Source organism: Lethenteron reissneri, chromosome 22 (assembly GCF_015708825.2).
Source record: "Lethenteron reissneri isolate LAM-NWPU_2019-01 chromosome 22, ASM1570882v1, whole genome shotgun sequence".
Taxonomy (NCBI): domain Eukaryota; kingdom Metazoa; phylum Chordata; class Hyperoartia; order Petromyzontiformes; family Petromyzontidae; genus Lethenteron; species Lethenteron reissneri.
Window position 1 is genome coordinate 1,238,608 of NC_083800.1, and position 14,845 is coordinate 1,253,452.

A 14,845-nucleotide genomic window follows, 5' to 3' on the forward strand; every position below is an offset into this window, starting at 1 on the left:
CGCCTGAGTCATAGGAATCATTTTCAGTTGGCACCTGCATTTGGGGTTTTATTTTAATGATTACTTCAGCCAATTAACGACGAGTCGTGTTTGTTCCACACGTGGGAGGATACCGGAGCACCCGGAGATATACTCTTAGGTTCTTTCGGTAAAGTCACGTAGGTAAAAAATAATAATAATATAGTAAAATATTAATAAATGAAAATAACTAAATTAAATCATGACGTTTCGGAAGCAACACAAGCCTCTGTCATCAGGTGTAACTCCTCCAGTAAAATTACTGTAGCGTAGTTATTTTCATTTATTATTATTTTATTTTATTATTATTATTATTTTTACCTACGTGACTTTACCGAAATAACCTAAGAGTATGAATACTTGCAGTCACGAAAGCTTCAAATCTAGAATTAACACCCGGAGTTAGCCCACGCCTCGCGTGAGGGGGTAACACTCTATCCCCGTACAGATGGAAAACATATGGCGATTAGTCCACTTGCTCTACCGCCGCCTCCTGGTGAGCCACGGTACAGAAACCTCGCCGTCGACGGGAATGGAGTCTCACGACAGCTGTGCGGTGATCCACCAACCCTCGCCTCCAGTGCTGGATGACAGGCGACGTGCAGAGCCTCCATACAGCTCCTTGGTCTACCCACTGCTGGATGAAGGACTCACACCGACCAGTTGTTGTTGCGTGTATCCGTGTGTTTTGTCGACGCAACGGAGCGCTCTTCCCCCAGCGCAAATTCGAAACCTCCTGCGCATCTGTGAAAGAGAACTTCACAGGGCATCGGATTCCCCCAGTCTACATCAAGATTCTGATGCACAGATTCTTTTTTTTTTAATTCCTCCTGCACGGTTTCCGTGTCCACCACCTCCGCTCTCCACGTATTCACAGAAGATCCTTGCCCCCCCCCCCTTCTTCCAAACCCCCCCCCCCCCCCCATCCATGAGGCCCCTCACAGAGGGAGCCGGGCGGCGCGACGCTAATTGCCGTCACCATTAAACATTTAGATCCTTAATCGTGCTCCTGCTCCCCTGCGAGACGAGATAATGCATCCGCATTAGAGGAGGAGGGGGGGGGGTATGGAGACTGAGCAGAGATGAGAGTGGAGGAGTGGAAGTCGCGAGGGGGGAGGGGAAGGGGGGGGGTGCGTGAGTATTAATGGACATGAAAGCGATGTTCAGGGGGGGCGCGGAGTCAGAGATCGGCGCGGGGAGACGGAGCAAGCGCCACGTCCCGTCCACCGCTCCCTCCCAGAGCCGCATTGCAGGGACCCGCTTAGACCCTGCAGGGTGCCAGCTACTCTATACCGAGGACCCCGTCTTGAATTCTTCCCGGGACCCCATAAACTCTGCCAGGGACTCATTCGCCTTCACCTGTGGACCGGACCCCGTCGCTCTCACCTGGAACCCCTCCGCCCTGCACTGCTGCGCCATGCGGACCCTGCTGGAGGCCCCTGTGCAGGTCCCTGTGGGGGCCCCGGGGAGGGCCCCGGGGAGGGCCCCTGCTGTGGGCTCTGCGTCCCTCGGCCTCTTCCTCCCGCTGCTCCTTGCGGCCGCGCTGCGCCCAGCCACTCCGTGCGGCACCGTGGGTGTGTGTGGATGGTTGTGCGTGTGTGAGTGCACCTAGCCTGGTACAAGCGCCGTAGTGACGTCACTAACACTTTGTGGCGTGTGTTAGGGTAGGTTGCGTGTGTTAGATAGGTCGACTCAGCATCAAATGATTACCTGTTGCGGTTTGTAAACATCTCCACATTTGGAGAGAGAAGCGGCCGGGCGTGGTGCTGGCCACCCACCCCCTCGTGTACCGTGCCGGCCTTCATAGGTGCTCGCGAACAGCACTTGCCCCAACAGTCTGTTAAAGGCTACACGGGGGATATTTGTATCTATTATCCCGGTATCACGTTCCTGGACCTGTCTCGTTGCGAGCGTGTCCCCGTGTCTCACAGTGTCTCACTTCGAAGTGGCTTGACGTCCCTGTGTCGCTGTTGCTGGGGACATCTCCCTTATAGCGTGTCTGGGTTCTCGTCTCTCCTCTATCCCGTGTCTCTGTCTGCAGGGATCTCGTTCCTGGACGCGTCTCGCTGTGTGTCCCCGTGTCCCCGTGTCTCTGTGTCTCTGTCTGCAGGGATCTCGTTCCTGGGCGTGTCTCGCTGTGAGTGTGTCCCCGTGTCTCTGTCTGCAGGGATCTCGTTCCTGGGTGCGTCTCGCTGTGAGTGTTGTCCCCGTGTCCCCGTGTCTCCGTGTCTCTCCAGGGATCTCGTTCCTGGGTGCGTCTCGCTGTGAGCTTGCGCTGCTGAATTCGCTGCCCTGGGAAGACGTGTCCTTGAAGCACATTCAGCTGAACTACAGCCACGGCGAGATCGCGGTCCCTGGTAATGCGGCGACACGGGGTCAGGGACACGGGGTCAGGGACATATGGGGCTGGGGTGGGGAGGAGGAGGGTACACAGGGTACTCGGACACGGCGAAAGAGACACGGGGCTATGGACACGGGGACACAGAGAGAAGGTTATGGAGACACGGGTACAGGGTCACAGACACGGAGACACGGGGACACAGAAAGAGCGACACAGGGACACGGCGGTGGGGGGGGGGGGCAGGGACAGGCATACACACAGAGAGGGACACAGCGGTGGGGGTGGGCAGGGATACACAAAGAGATAAACAAGGCGGACAATGACGCACGTAAATTCGTATCAATTTGTTTTATTTGACCAGGCAAGGCCCCCTGAGCTGTATGTTGCTCTGTTTCACGAGCGACCTGGCCACAAATGATCGCTCAACCAAGTGGCTTATGACGTGGAAATTTATAGCAGCCAAATACTCTAAATGCATGTGTATACATTTAACGGGGAAAAACCCGAAGGACCCGGAGAAAAATCCACGCGACCACGGAGAGAGAGACAACACGCCAACTCCAAATACAGAGCAGGGTCGGGATCGAACCCACGACCTCCTGTATGCCAGGCGAGGTAGTTAACATCTCACCACTGTGGCGCTTTCCCGCGTCCCTATCCCCGATGCTCTCAGACGCCTGGCCCAAGGATCGGCCCGTGATCGTGGTGTCCGGGGAGGAGGACGAGGAGGCGGATGGGGATGACCCCCCCATCTACTCGCACGGCCCCCCGCTGCTGCGCTGTGAACGCGCGCTCCGTGCGCGACGCCTCCGAGTCCGGGCTGCAGCTCGCGCCGCGCGCCTCCGCGCTGCTCGGAACCGCCGCCGAGATTGCCATTCATCTGCGCTGGGACGGAGTCATCCTCCTCTATGATCATGGTCAGGTGGGGGGGGGGGGTCACGGGTCATCCTCCTGTACGACCAGGGTCAGAGGGTCACGGGTCATCCTCCTGTACGACCAGGGTCAGAGGGTCAACGGTCATCCTACTCTACGACCAGGGTCAGAGGGTCATGGGTCATCTTATACGACCAGGGTCAGAGGGTGGTCATGGGTCATCATATTCTACGACCAGAGTCATCGGGTCACGGGTCATCCTCCTCTACGACCAGGGTCATGGGGGGTCACGGGACTCCTCTACGAGCAGGGTCAGGGGTCATCTTCTGACTGTCTCTGTCCCAGCTCAGGGACATTGCTATGAAGGGCCATTGCCCGAAACGTTGCCTGTCGGTAGACATTACCGTATACTGAATACGCTTGCAACTTCAGGGCCGCGGTGTTGTCGACGGCTGGAGACGCGACCGCTCCCATGGTCGGCCACCGATGATTGCCACCATGTGCCAGTCGGGGGCGATGTTTGACCGCCTGCTGGCTTTCCAGACATTCGTCATAATTCTCGCCGAGCAATTTCTCACGAGACACTTTCTGCACCGCTCGTAGACTGGAGCAGATAGAAGGCGGCACGTGACTCGTGGTCGCCGCAGGCACGCCGAGGTGCGGCGGATTCTTTGAGGGGTCGCCGAATTTGAGCAGACCAGGCACACGCCTCCCCCTCTCCACCTCCACCCCCTTCTACCCCCCCCCCCCTCCACCCGTTGGAACTCCCTCCCCCAGGCAACTCGACCGGGTCCTACCCCCCTATCTCTGCCTTGAAGTCTCTCCCCGAACCCTTCGTTGTCTGGGCTGACGGAACCGTGGAGACCCCTCCTGTGCACTGTGGTTGTTGTTGTGATTGTTGTTGTTGATGTGATTGTTGTTGTGGTTGTCGTGGTCACTCCTCCTCCAGGCAAACACGTGGACGTGGGCTTCGTGGAGAAGCTGCAGCTCTCCACGAGGGTGGTGACCATGAGGCTCTCCCCGCCGGGCTCCCCCGAGCTCCGCACCCTCCTGGAGCGCGTGAGGCAGGAGCGGGTACGTGCGCGTGGGGGGGGGGGGGACACTTGTTGTTTCTCCTGGGGGGGGGGGGTCACACGATGGGAGGAATTTCTCCTTGTAAAGCTGAAGTTTCCAAAACTTCAAAGTCCTCGTTAACCACCCGCCAACGTTCAAGTTTCCCTCTTTACCATTAGCAATTTCGCCAATGACAACAGCGTTGTGGCACACGCTGCACGCGCCCCATGATTGGTAAACACGCCACCCGTGGCGTATGGAGCTTCGCCTCTACATGGGCGGTGGAGGGGGGCAGGGCGTAGGGGGGACTGGGGGCTAGAGGGGGGGGGGTGCGACATAATCTGAAGCCATTCATCACGCAGCCACTCCGCTACTCCTGACGCCGTTACGTGGCTTGGCCACCTGCGTCTGCATGAGCAGCCGTACGAAATAAGATGCCGAATGCCTTCAGATGGGATGAGGCTGCCACATTTCTGTGCGTCTCAACCCGCGGCCAACCCCGCCCACTTTCAATAGCCACGCCCATCAGGTCACTAGCTCCGCCCACACAATGCCGGGGGGGGGGGGGGTGTAATGTTGCGAGCTGTGCGTGCCCTCCCCTCCTCCCCCGGACTTCCTTGTAGGTGAGAAACATCATCATCAAGTGCCGCCGCTCGTGGCTCCGCGACATCTTCATTGAGGTGAGACCCCGGGGGAAACGGAGGGGTCACGGGGTGACATCGGGGTTCATGGGAGAGAGGGGGTCACGGGAACAGAAGGGGAAGAGAGGTCACAAAGTAGTGGGGGAGGGATGGGGGGGTTCGGTGAGGTCATGGGGTCAGAATTGTCACGGGGTTGGAGGAATCACGAAGTTGGAGGGGATTTGAGGATGGAGGGGTCAAGGAGTCGGGGAGAGGCTGTGAGTCGGTGTGTGTCACGGTGGTGTCCACCCCGTGTGTTGCAGGCGGACGAGTTCGGACTGACCTCCCCCGTCTACCACTGGGTGCTGCCCATGCTGGTACCGCTCACGGCTCGCCACGTCACAACTGCCTCGTCACCACGTGACAACCTTGACAACAACCAGCACCTCCTAGCTCACCATGCGACAAAACACATCCTCACTTAACACGTGACAACCTGGCAACCACCTCCTCGCCCATCACGTGACACCCTCCTCGCTCACCACGTGACAACCACCACGAGCTCACTCCTTTGACTACCACTCGCTCGTCTCGTCCGCTGGTGATTGCCATTTCTAGCGGCCTGTTCTACTCGAGTCATTGTGACGTCAATAACTCACCACGTGACTAATACCACCGCGGCCCCCCTCCTCTGTTTCCTCCCCCCCTGAGTCCCCCTGCCCCCTTGCCGTCCCCCACCCGCTCCCCCCTCCCCACCGCCCCCCTCCACCCATGTGCCCCTCCTCTCTGTCTCTTGTTTCCCCCTGCCACCTTAAACCCCTCTTAACCCTCGGCCGCCGCCATAGTAACGTGGAATTTCCACCACTGGCTCAGGGCTATGCACAGGCGATGAGTATCCAATGCCTCAGTGCTCGTGTGGGCGGCGAGTCTCTCTGGGTTCGAGCCGTTTCTTCGGAGAGGAGATCTCTTCGTGCGCCTGACTTCTTTTTCACCCCACGTAGCCACCTGCCGCCACCCGACTGCCCCCAGCACGCAATATCCCACCCTCTCCCCAGCCCCCAGTCTATCATCTACCCCCCCCCCACCAATAATATGTAAACGCCCTAACTCCCCGCACTTTACTTCCCCTAGCCCTAACACCCCCCCCCCCCCCTCTTCGAACCCCCCTTGCCTCCCATTTTCTCCATCTCTACCCCTCGCCTCACTCCCCCTCACCTCTTCCGCCCCTACCTACTTCCCACACTTGGGCCCACACCCTCCTGAGACTCCTTGATCCCTCCGTTCAACTCGCCCGCTCCACCCTCTCCGGCCGGCCCTATGACCCCACCGCCTGTCCTCTCCCTGACCCGGAGTCGAGCTCAGGCCGGATTATTTCACCTCGGCGAGTCCCCCTCGAGCCCAGCAGCTGACCGCAGACAGCGGCTCAAGGCAGCTGCTGGACATTTGCCGAGTCGAGCCCCGACCCACCGCGCCGTCGTCTCCAGCCCCCCCCCCCCCCCCCCCCCGTAACCCTCCGATCATCCCTGACCCTCGTGACCCGCACCAGGAGTCGAACCCGCGCTGGCTGCTGCAGCTGCCGCTGAGCTGGGGCTGGGCGCGCGCGACGGTGATGCGGGTGCTGGGCACGGCGGGCGGGCAGCCGTGCAGCACGCCGGGCGCCGCTGAGGCGTGCGCCACCACGTGCCTCCTCCTGCACGACGCCGCCGTCTTCCTCGCCGCGCCCAAGGGACGCGGGGGGTGCTCCGCGGAGGCGCTCGAGGGGGTGCGCGTCTCCCTCCATCCACCGAGGGAGGGAGGGATGGGGCGGAGTGGGGGAGGATTTCGATATCGTTTGGCAGGCAGCCGTACAGACAAACGCTGAGTGGGCTCGGACAAGATTGGATGGCATGCATGTGTGTTGGACGTAGCCAGGTGCGGCATTGAACGTGTTAGGGAGAGCAGAGCAAGGCTACACAACAAGACTGCGAATGAGAATGATTGGAGAAAGGCAGAAGTTAGAATTATTCCTTGGGATATGGTGAGAGTATCTGGCTGGAATACATTTCCACGTGATAGGCCACTTCCTTGAGCTATCATTTGTGGCGAGGTCTCTTGTGATAAAGAGCTACATAGCTCAGTGAGTCTCACTTGGTAAAATAAAAAATAGTTTCGTTTAAAATAAGAGACTGAAAATAAGTGTTGTTTTGACTAATGGGGAACATTAGAGGCGGAAGACATCGACTTGAATTTCACCGTAGGCAATAAGGAAGATTGTATGCAACCGGGAGGAGAATTCGATTGCAAAGTTGTTGGGTAAATCTCATGGACAGAGCTCAATGGATGGAAGGCCACCATGATCGCCGCTGGCTCTGAGGGAACACGTGACCCACAGAGCAACACGTGGCCCACAGAGCAGCACGTGACCCACAGAGCAGCACGTGACCCACAGAGCATCACGTGACCCATAGAGCAGCACGTGGCCCAAAGACACAGAGAGGGAGGGAGACTCATCCGTCGTGCAAAGTGCAATGCGAGTCCAGTACTTTGAGGGACTCTAGAATCATCGCAATTTTAAGCACAAAATCATGCAGCTCTCACCTTGCAATGGTGAACACGGCCAAACAAGGGCCAGCTGAGAACCTCCGGCCTCTCAGGATTCGTGCGCCACCTTCATAGCCAAGGGAGGGGTGGGGGTCCCCATACCGCAACGATCCCCCGTATCGCCTTAACACACTTTACGGGCAAGGTACTTTTGCGCTGTTAGCGAGGAGCGCCTAAGAAGGCCGACACGGCACACGAGGTGGTGGGTGGCCAGCACCACGCCCGACCGCCTTTGTCTCCCCAGTGGCGATGTTTACTTACATACCGCGCACGGGTTGAGATCATCGTCACTGGTGTTGGTGGCCGTGAGCGGGAAACAAACTCGGATTCGCCGGGTTCGGAGCGCGGCGCGCTAACCACTGCGCCACCGCTCCCCACATCACGCCACCACTCCTTCAGTGGGGGTGTGGTGCGGTGGCTCCGAGCCATCGATCCTCGCCAATCGCCTGCAGGGGTTGTCGGCACGCCCCGGCACAGTCACACGCAGCAGCAGCACAATCATTCACATCGCTGTCAACCTGCACGGTGATTCCCCCGTGTCCTTGTGCAGGGAAATCGGGTGCTCGGGTCCATACGGCGTACAGCCGTTTCAATCTGGGCAACAACAACAACATGTTTGTGTCTATTTCTTTGCGTTGCTCTCCACGTGATGGGACTTTGTAAGATGAACGTTGACATTGATAAGAGGCACGGGGTGACCAATAAGGTCTGAATTGGTCTCTAATAAGGTACGGCACTGGATAAGGGGTTGACAGGCATGCATTCGCGTCGTTGTGGAAAACATTAAGTTATACTCTGGTTTTTTCGGTAAAGTCACGTAGGTATAAGATATTAAGTTACACAATATAAATGTGTATTGCCCGTATAGTATTTTCCTAATTAGGTACGCGAATCATTAACCTACCTGTAATTAACGCACCCATCGTAACTCCGCGATGACCACACGTGCCGGATGATTGCCACCGATATCATTGACGAGTCGCGTTCATTGTAGGGGTGGGAGGGGGTCCGCGTCACGTGGTGCTGCCCCCCCCCCCCCGCCCGCCCCGTGTGACCCCCACAGCGAGTGGTGCAGGGCCTCACGGGACCCGTGCAGTTCGCACCGGACGGGTTCCGCAAGGACGTCCACTTCTCTCTCTACAGCCTCGAGCTGGGGCGGAACGACTCCGTGAGTTGCTCCAGCACCCCCCCCCCCCTGCCTCCTGATATAGCTGCCCCCCGCCTCCCCACGACACTGGCTCCAGCCCCCCACCTCCATCCAGCCCCCACTGATCAAGACATCTCCTCCCCCAACCAGCAGCCCCGACTCCTCCAGAAACTCTTCCTTCATCCTGCCCCCCCCCCAACTCTAGCAGCCCCCCTCCCTCGCCGTTCCAGCATCGCCCCCCTCCCCCTCTACCTGGCGGGGTCACAGGGGTCGCCGTCTCTCGCCTTGATGCCCCGAGGAGGAGGAGGAGGAGAGGGGTGCGGATTTCTCACCTCGACACCGGTGGCCCCTTTTAACGCCGTGACCCCGTGTGACCCCCCTTGTGACCCCCCTTGTGACCCCCCTTGTGACCCGTGACCCCGTGTGACCCCCCTTGTGACCCCGTGTGACCCCCCTTGTGACCCCGCCACAGCGCGAGGTCAGGGTGGGTGACCACCGTGCGGGCCGCACGTCCTTCACGGCCGAGCTGCAGACTCTCCCCTCGCCCTCCGTGTTCAAGGGGAGAATCGTGCGGGTCATCGCCGTGGAGGTGACGCCACCATCGTCGTCATCACCACACTCACCGTTTATCATCATCACCACCGCCAAAGACAAAGATCCCCCGTGTAACCTGAACAGACTGTTTGGGCAAGTGCTGTTTGTGAGCAACGCCTGTGAAGGCCGGCACGGCACACGAGGGGGTGGGTGGCCGGCACCACGCCCGGCCGCCTTTGTCTCCCCAGTGACGATGTTTACACATCGCACCAGGTACTTGTTTGAGGCTGAATCGACCTTGGGGACGCCCAGGACCAGTTCAGATAATCGTCACTGGCGTTGTCCGTGAGTGGGAATCGAACCCAGTTCGCCGGGTTCGTAGCGCAGCGCCCTAACCGTAGCACTACCGCGGCCCTTGTAATCACCACCACCATCACCATCGTCGCATTCAACATCATCCCAATAATCATCACCACTCCCATCAACACACGGCGAGGTTGCTCGCGCGGTTAATGGTGAGATGATGGTGAGTTTGCCACGTGGTTGACAGTGGTATAACACGTGGCTGATGGTGGGTTTGCCACGTGGTTGACACGTGGTTGACAGTGATATAGACACGTGGCAGATGGTGAGTTTGCCACGTGGTTGACACGTGGTCGACAGTGGTATAGACACGTGACTGATGGTGAGTTTGCCACGCGGTTGCCATCCTCTCCTCCCCGCGTGCTGCAGGAGCCCCCTCTGTTCGGCTGCGTCCCTGGCTGTGCGAGACCCTGCTCCCCCGCGTGTGGCCGTTTCCAGGGCTTCCTCTACGAGCTGCTGAAGGATCTGTCCTTGAAGCTCAATTTCAGATACGTCATCTCCAATGTGACTTCGGGCATCCAAGACAAAGACGTGATGCAAGACATCCAGAAGAAGCTCACAAAGAACGAGGTGAGCTCTGCTCGCCTCACTCGCAAATGAGTGGTGAGAATATGCGCTCACCTGTGGGTGGTTGAGCGTCTTTGGATGGATGAGCAACTGTGGATTGTGAACTCCCGTGATTGGTTCTCACCTCTGCATAGTGCTCACCACTTCGTCTTCCTCTCACCTGTCCTCACCCCCCCCCCACCCCCCCAAGGCTGACTTCACGCTGTGCCTGTGCCCCGTGCGGGGCAACCAGGAGAACCGTGAACTGGAGTTCTCCTTCCCACTCATGGACCGCGGCTACCAGATGCTCATTCGCAAGCCCGAGAGGGAGCTGTCCGGGGCCTTTGAGTTCCTCAACCCCTTCCACGTTTTGGTGGGGCGTGGGGCCGCGGCGGAGGGAAGCGGGTGGAGTCTCAGTGTGATGGCGCAAGCCAAGCCGGTGCCACGTAGAGACACCTGCCGCTGGGGGTTCCCCTAAGCTGGACTGCCGTAGGGCAACGGAATGGTCGAGACGAGATGTGTATGGTCGCTTTGAGATTGATATTTGTCTCGTAGTGTTGACATCGCGAGTTGGTGGTGGATATGGTGACGGTGTTATCTCAACGTGGCGATATCTCAAGATGGTATCTGTGGGAGCTTTTTTGCCAATATCAAAATGATGAAAAAAATAAGATGTTCAAACGCCAGATAGATACCAATGACAAGGCATCAAGTCTGGATATACCACACAAACTTGTTGCAAAACATGCAAACGAACATGCTATGATAATAAATGCATTGCCTTTGAAAGTCCACCAGAGACAGCCTTCTTTATGGCCTCATCTCACCATTGTTAGACCAGAGAACGCCAAAAGTCGAACAGTACAAAACATTTCAACCGAGAGGAAGGTTATAGACTCAGAAATCATTGGAAAGATGTCATCAACCACTTTGGGTCATGACTTGACTTGTGTGTTCTTGTCGATCAACCTCCACAGTCAGCAGTGTGGTGTGTGGAGCTGGGTGCGGGGATTTTTACTGCTGCATTGGCATTCTGCTGCATTGGCATTGTTGTTGCATTGGCACTCGTTCACCCCCCATACTCCTGGTGCTGTTGAAACACTTGGGCTACGCTCATCCCCAAACCCTTATAAACAGCTTGCCTTTAGAGGCTGACTCCTTTGCCTGATGACGACCGCTTGTGTTGCGATCAAAACGTCGTGATATTTTTTTCCACATTATTCTATCTACGTGACTTTACCGAGAGAACCATAGAATAGTACAAAGACAATGCAAGTATCAACGTATTAATAGCTCGGGTTGAGCAGTTATATCTATGGGACCTTTTTGCCAGATGGTAATGTTTCAAGGTGGTGGTGATATCCTCAAAGTGGTGGTGATATCTGAAAGTAGCGATGATATCTGAAGGCGGTGGTGGCGATATCTCAAAGTGGTGGTGATGGTGATATTCCAAAGTAGTGATGGTGATACCTCAAAGTAATGATGGTGATATCTGAAGGTGGTTATGGTGGTATCTCAAGCCGCTGGTGATATCTGAAGGTGGTGGTGCTGGTGATAGCTGAAGGTGGCGGCAGTGGTGATTTCTCAAGGTGGTGGTGATATGTCAAGGTAGGGGGGTAGGGTTCCGTGCTCACGTCACCGCTGCCCGCTGTGCAGGTCTGGTTGTCCATCCTCCTCGCCTGCATCGTGGTCGCCTTCGTCCTCGCCGCCATCAACCGCTTCGACCCCTACGAGTGGCGCAACTTGGCCAAGCGTGGCAAGGTGTCTCCGCACGTGCCAGCATGCATACACCATCATCATCTCCATCATCTATACACGCACTGACGTGCATCGTTAGCATCCTCATCATCAACCCCTTTGCCCTTCACGCAAATCCACCGCTGGATGAGGGCCTTCACCCACGCTCTCCTCCGTTACTCGCGAGCAACTAAGCAACGGGTCTCTTTGTGGCGGGGCCCTCTGCTGTGTGAGGCCATGGTGAAAGTGGCCTTGATTCGCCCTCCTCCCCACCCCCGGCCGCAGGTGTCCCGCGAGGAGGGACGCGGCATGGACCTCCTCAACTGCCTGGGCTTCACGTTGGTCAGCATGGTGCAGCAGAGCGTGAGCGTCGTGCCGCGCTCCTACGCCGGCAAGATCGTCGCCTTCTCCTGGTGGTTCTTCGTCCTCGTCACCATCTCCACGTACACCGCCAACCTCGCTGCGATCTTCCAGTCGCAGAACTCGCCCAAGCTCGAGTCGCTCGCCGACCTCGTCGACCAGAACGACTTCAAGTACAACACCTACCACGGCTACCCGCTGGTGGAATTCCTGCGCGGCGCACGGTCGCAGCCCTTCCAGGCCATCTGGGAGCACATCGAGCAGAACAGCAAGAACGACCCCAAGCCGCACCTGCTCAGCTCCGAGGAAGAGGGCCTGCAGATGGTGGGCAACAGCAGCTTCGTGTTCCTGGGCTCCAGCGCCGCGGTCTACCGCGCCACCACCACCAACTGCACGCTGCAGGTGTGGTGGCGACGGTTCGCGTGGAGATCGCGAGCGAGGCCCGCGCGGGTGGTTGTGTGACGCGTGTTTGGTTGGTGCTGCATCAGGCAAGGTGGTCGCGAGGTCGCTGCGGAGCCAGATCGTCCGTCGCGGTGGTGTGGAGGTGTGGAGGTGGCGATGTAGAGGGGTGCAGCTGGTGGTAGCCTGACAGGTGGCACACCGACGAGATGGAGCAATGAAATCTGTCCGTGTGCAGGAGCTGGATGAATCGTTTCCATCCATCACTGGCCTTGTGACCGCAATGGATGGAAACAGCCTGGGGAGTCTATCGCCATAAAGACGCTGATGATGGCGATGATGACCACTAATTAAAATTGACAATTCAACGAAAACACGGCCACTCTTCTTTAGACGTGCCACCTTTGATAACCAACTCGTTCGTTACAAATATAACGCCCCCCCCTCTCCATCTCCCCCCCCCCTTTGTTTGCAGGTGGCTGGCGAGTTGTTCTTCAAGTCCAAGACGGCCCTGATGTTCCCGCGCGGCTCGGTGCTCCGTGAGCCCGTGTCGCGCGCCCTCATCGCGCTGCAGCGAGAGGGCCGCCTCGAAGAGCTGGAGGAGGAGTGGCTCGAGGCCAAGGGCCCCCACTGCGAGGGAAAGGATTCCGGCTCGGAGAAGACGGTGGACGTCAACGACACAGAGGGCATCTTCTACCTGCTGTGCATTGGCCTGTCGCTGGGCTTCATGGTGAGCACGCTGGAGGTGGCCTGCCACCGCGCCCTGCGCGACAAGAAGAAGCGCAATCACTCCATGCACGCCGGCAAGCAGCCCTCCATGTAAAGACTATGATTTTATTTTACCAGGTAAGGCTCCCACTGAGCTGTGTGCCTCTTTATTCAGAAGCGACCTGGCCATCGCAAACGATAGCTCGATGAAGTGGCTTATCGCATGGAAATGTAGAGGGGAAAAACACTGTAAACGCGCGTTCATTCTAAGAGTGGAGGGAAAAACCGGAGGACCTGGAGAATGTAGCCTCGCGGTGGTGAGGTCAAGGGTGGTGGTGGTCGTGGTCCTTGTGGTGGTGGGCCTGATTGGAGTGAGCCTTGGGGTGAGGGTGGTGGTGGGCCTGATTGGAGTGAGCCTTGGGGTGAGGGTGGTGGTGGGCCTGATTGGAGTGAGCCTTGGGGTGAGGGTGGTGGTGGGCCTTGGCGTTTGTGTCAGCCTTTTGTGGTGGTGAGTCTGGGTTGTAAGTCCCATGTGCAGTGAGCCGATCGATGAGCCTTCTAGCGAGGCTTTCATGTAGTAGCAGTAGTAGTCAGTCGTGTCGTGAACAAGCTGTCTGCAGTTCAGAAGTCAACCTCGTAGTCAGAGACTACACAGCAAACCTGAACCACGACTGGATCAGGTATCGCTCGCCACTGATGTCAGCCGTTGCCAGGAAGTCCAGAGTGCAGTGTGCAAACAAACCGCCTGCAGGACCACTGCTCCCACCACTGATGGATGCGCGTCTATGTGGTATTATCATCATCATTATCGTCATCTTCACCAGCCATGGTCAATCCGCTGCTGGATGTATATATGTATTTAATCTCACATTCGGTGTTCTCATTTCACTTGGCTTCTAATGAAGGTTTGCATACCTGGCTAATATAATCCGTGCTACGTAATACACGCAGTGGAACATCCAATTAGTGTAGTTCCATGCAGATGTGATGAGTGTGTAGCGATGCATCGATTCGTGAAAATAAAATGTATTATTAAGCGCACGGTAAAAGTTATTGCGTGTAATAATCATATAATTCCATTACAACCTACCAATACTGATTTCGAAAAGTTTTTTGGTTTGGCTATGTTTGTTTGTTGTAGTACGGAGTTAGAATGATGGCTTTAATCTAAGTTGTCTTGTGGTTGTTGTTGTTTGACTTGCATCCCACTGGGATTTTTGCACAGCGTTGGTGTACGGTGCTTTTTTTCTGGAAGACTTTGCAGTTTTTTCATGGATTTTTCTGTTTGCGCGCAGTCACTTTAAGATGTTTTCTTGTTCATGTTTTTGTTTTTTGTTTGTTGCGGTTGCACCCGATTCAAGAGCCGAATGGCTCACAGGGCTATACCAAATAAATTAAATTAATTGCACAAAGACAATGTTTCTACTCATCCCATCAGCCGCGCACACGACCCTCTGGGAGTCAGATCATGTCAGCAGCATTGTGTTGGGTACAAGCAAAACTCTGGACCGGTTTAGACAATTAGTGTCTCATCAGCAGATTCAGCCTTGCTTGAATTTATGATAG

General features: G+C 56.8%; 1 protein-coding gene across 1 annotated transcript; it reads left to right on the forward strand.

The window, feature by feature from the left end:
* Positions 1 to 1,218: 1,218 nt before the first annotated feature.
* Positions 1,219 to 14,651, forward strand: LOC133345458 (glutamate receptor ionotropic, kainate 2-like). The gene is given in 15 exon segments (XM_061556203.1): positions 1,219 to 1,592; positions 2,256 to 2,375; positions 3,033 to 3,139; positions 3,141 to 3,276; positions 4,182 to 4,306; positions 4,909 to 4,965; positions 5,229 to 5,282; positions 6,452 to 6,667; positions 8,549 to 8,653; positions 9,105 to 9,221; positions 9,899 to 10,099; positions 10,287 to 10,448; positions 11,732 to 11,836; positions 12,098 to 12,574; positions 13,047 to 14,651. Coding segments are annotated over 15 exon segments (2,487 nt in total). The 5' UTR covers positions 1,219 to 1,435; the 3' UTR covers positions 13,395 to 14,651.
* Positions 14,652 to 14,845: the final 194 nt, after the last annotated feature.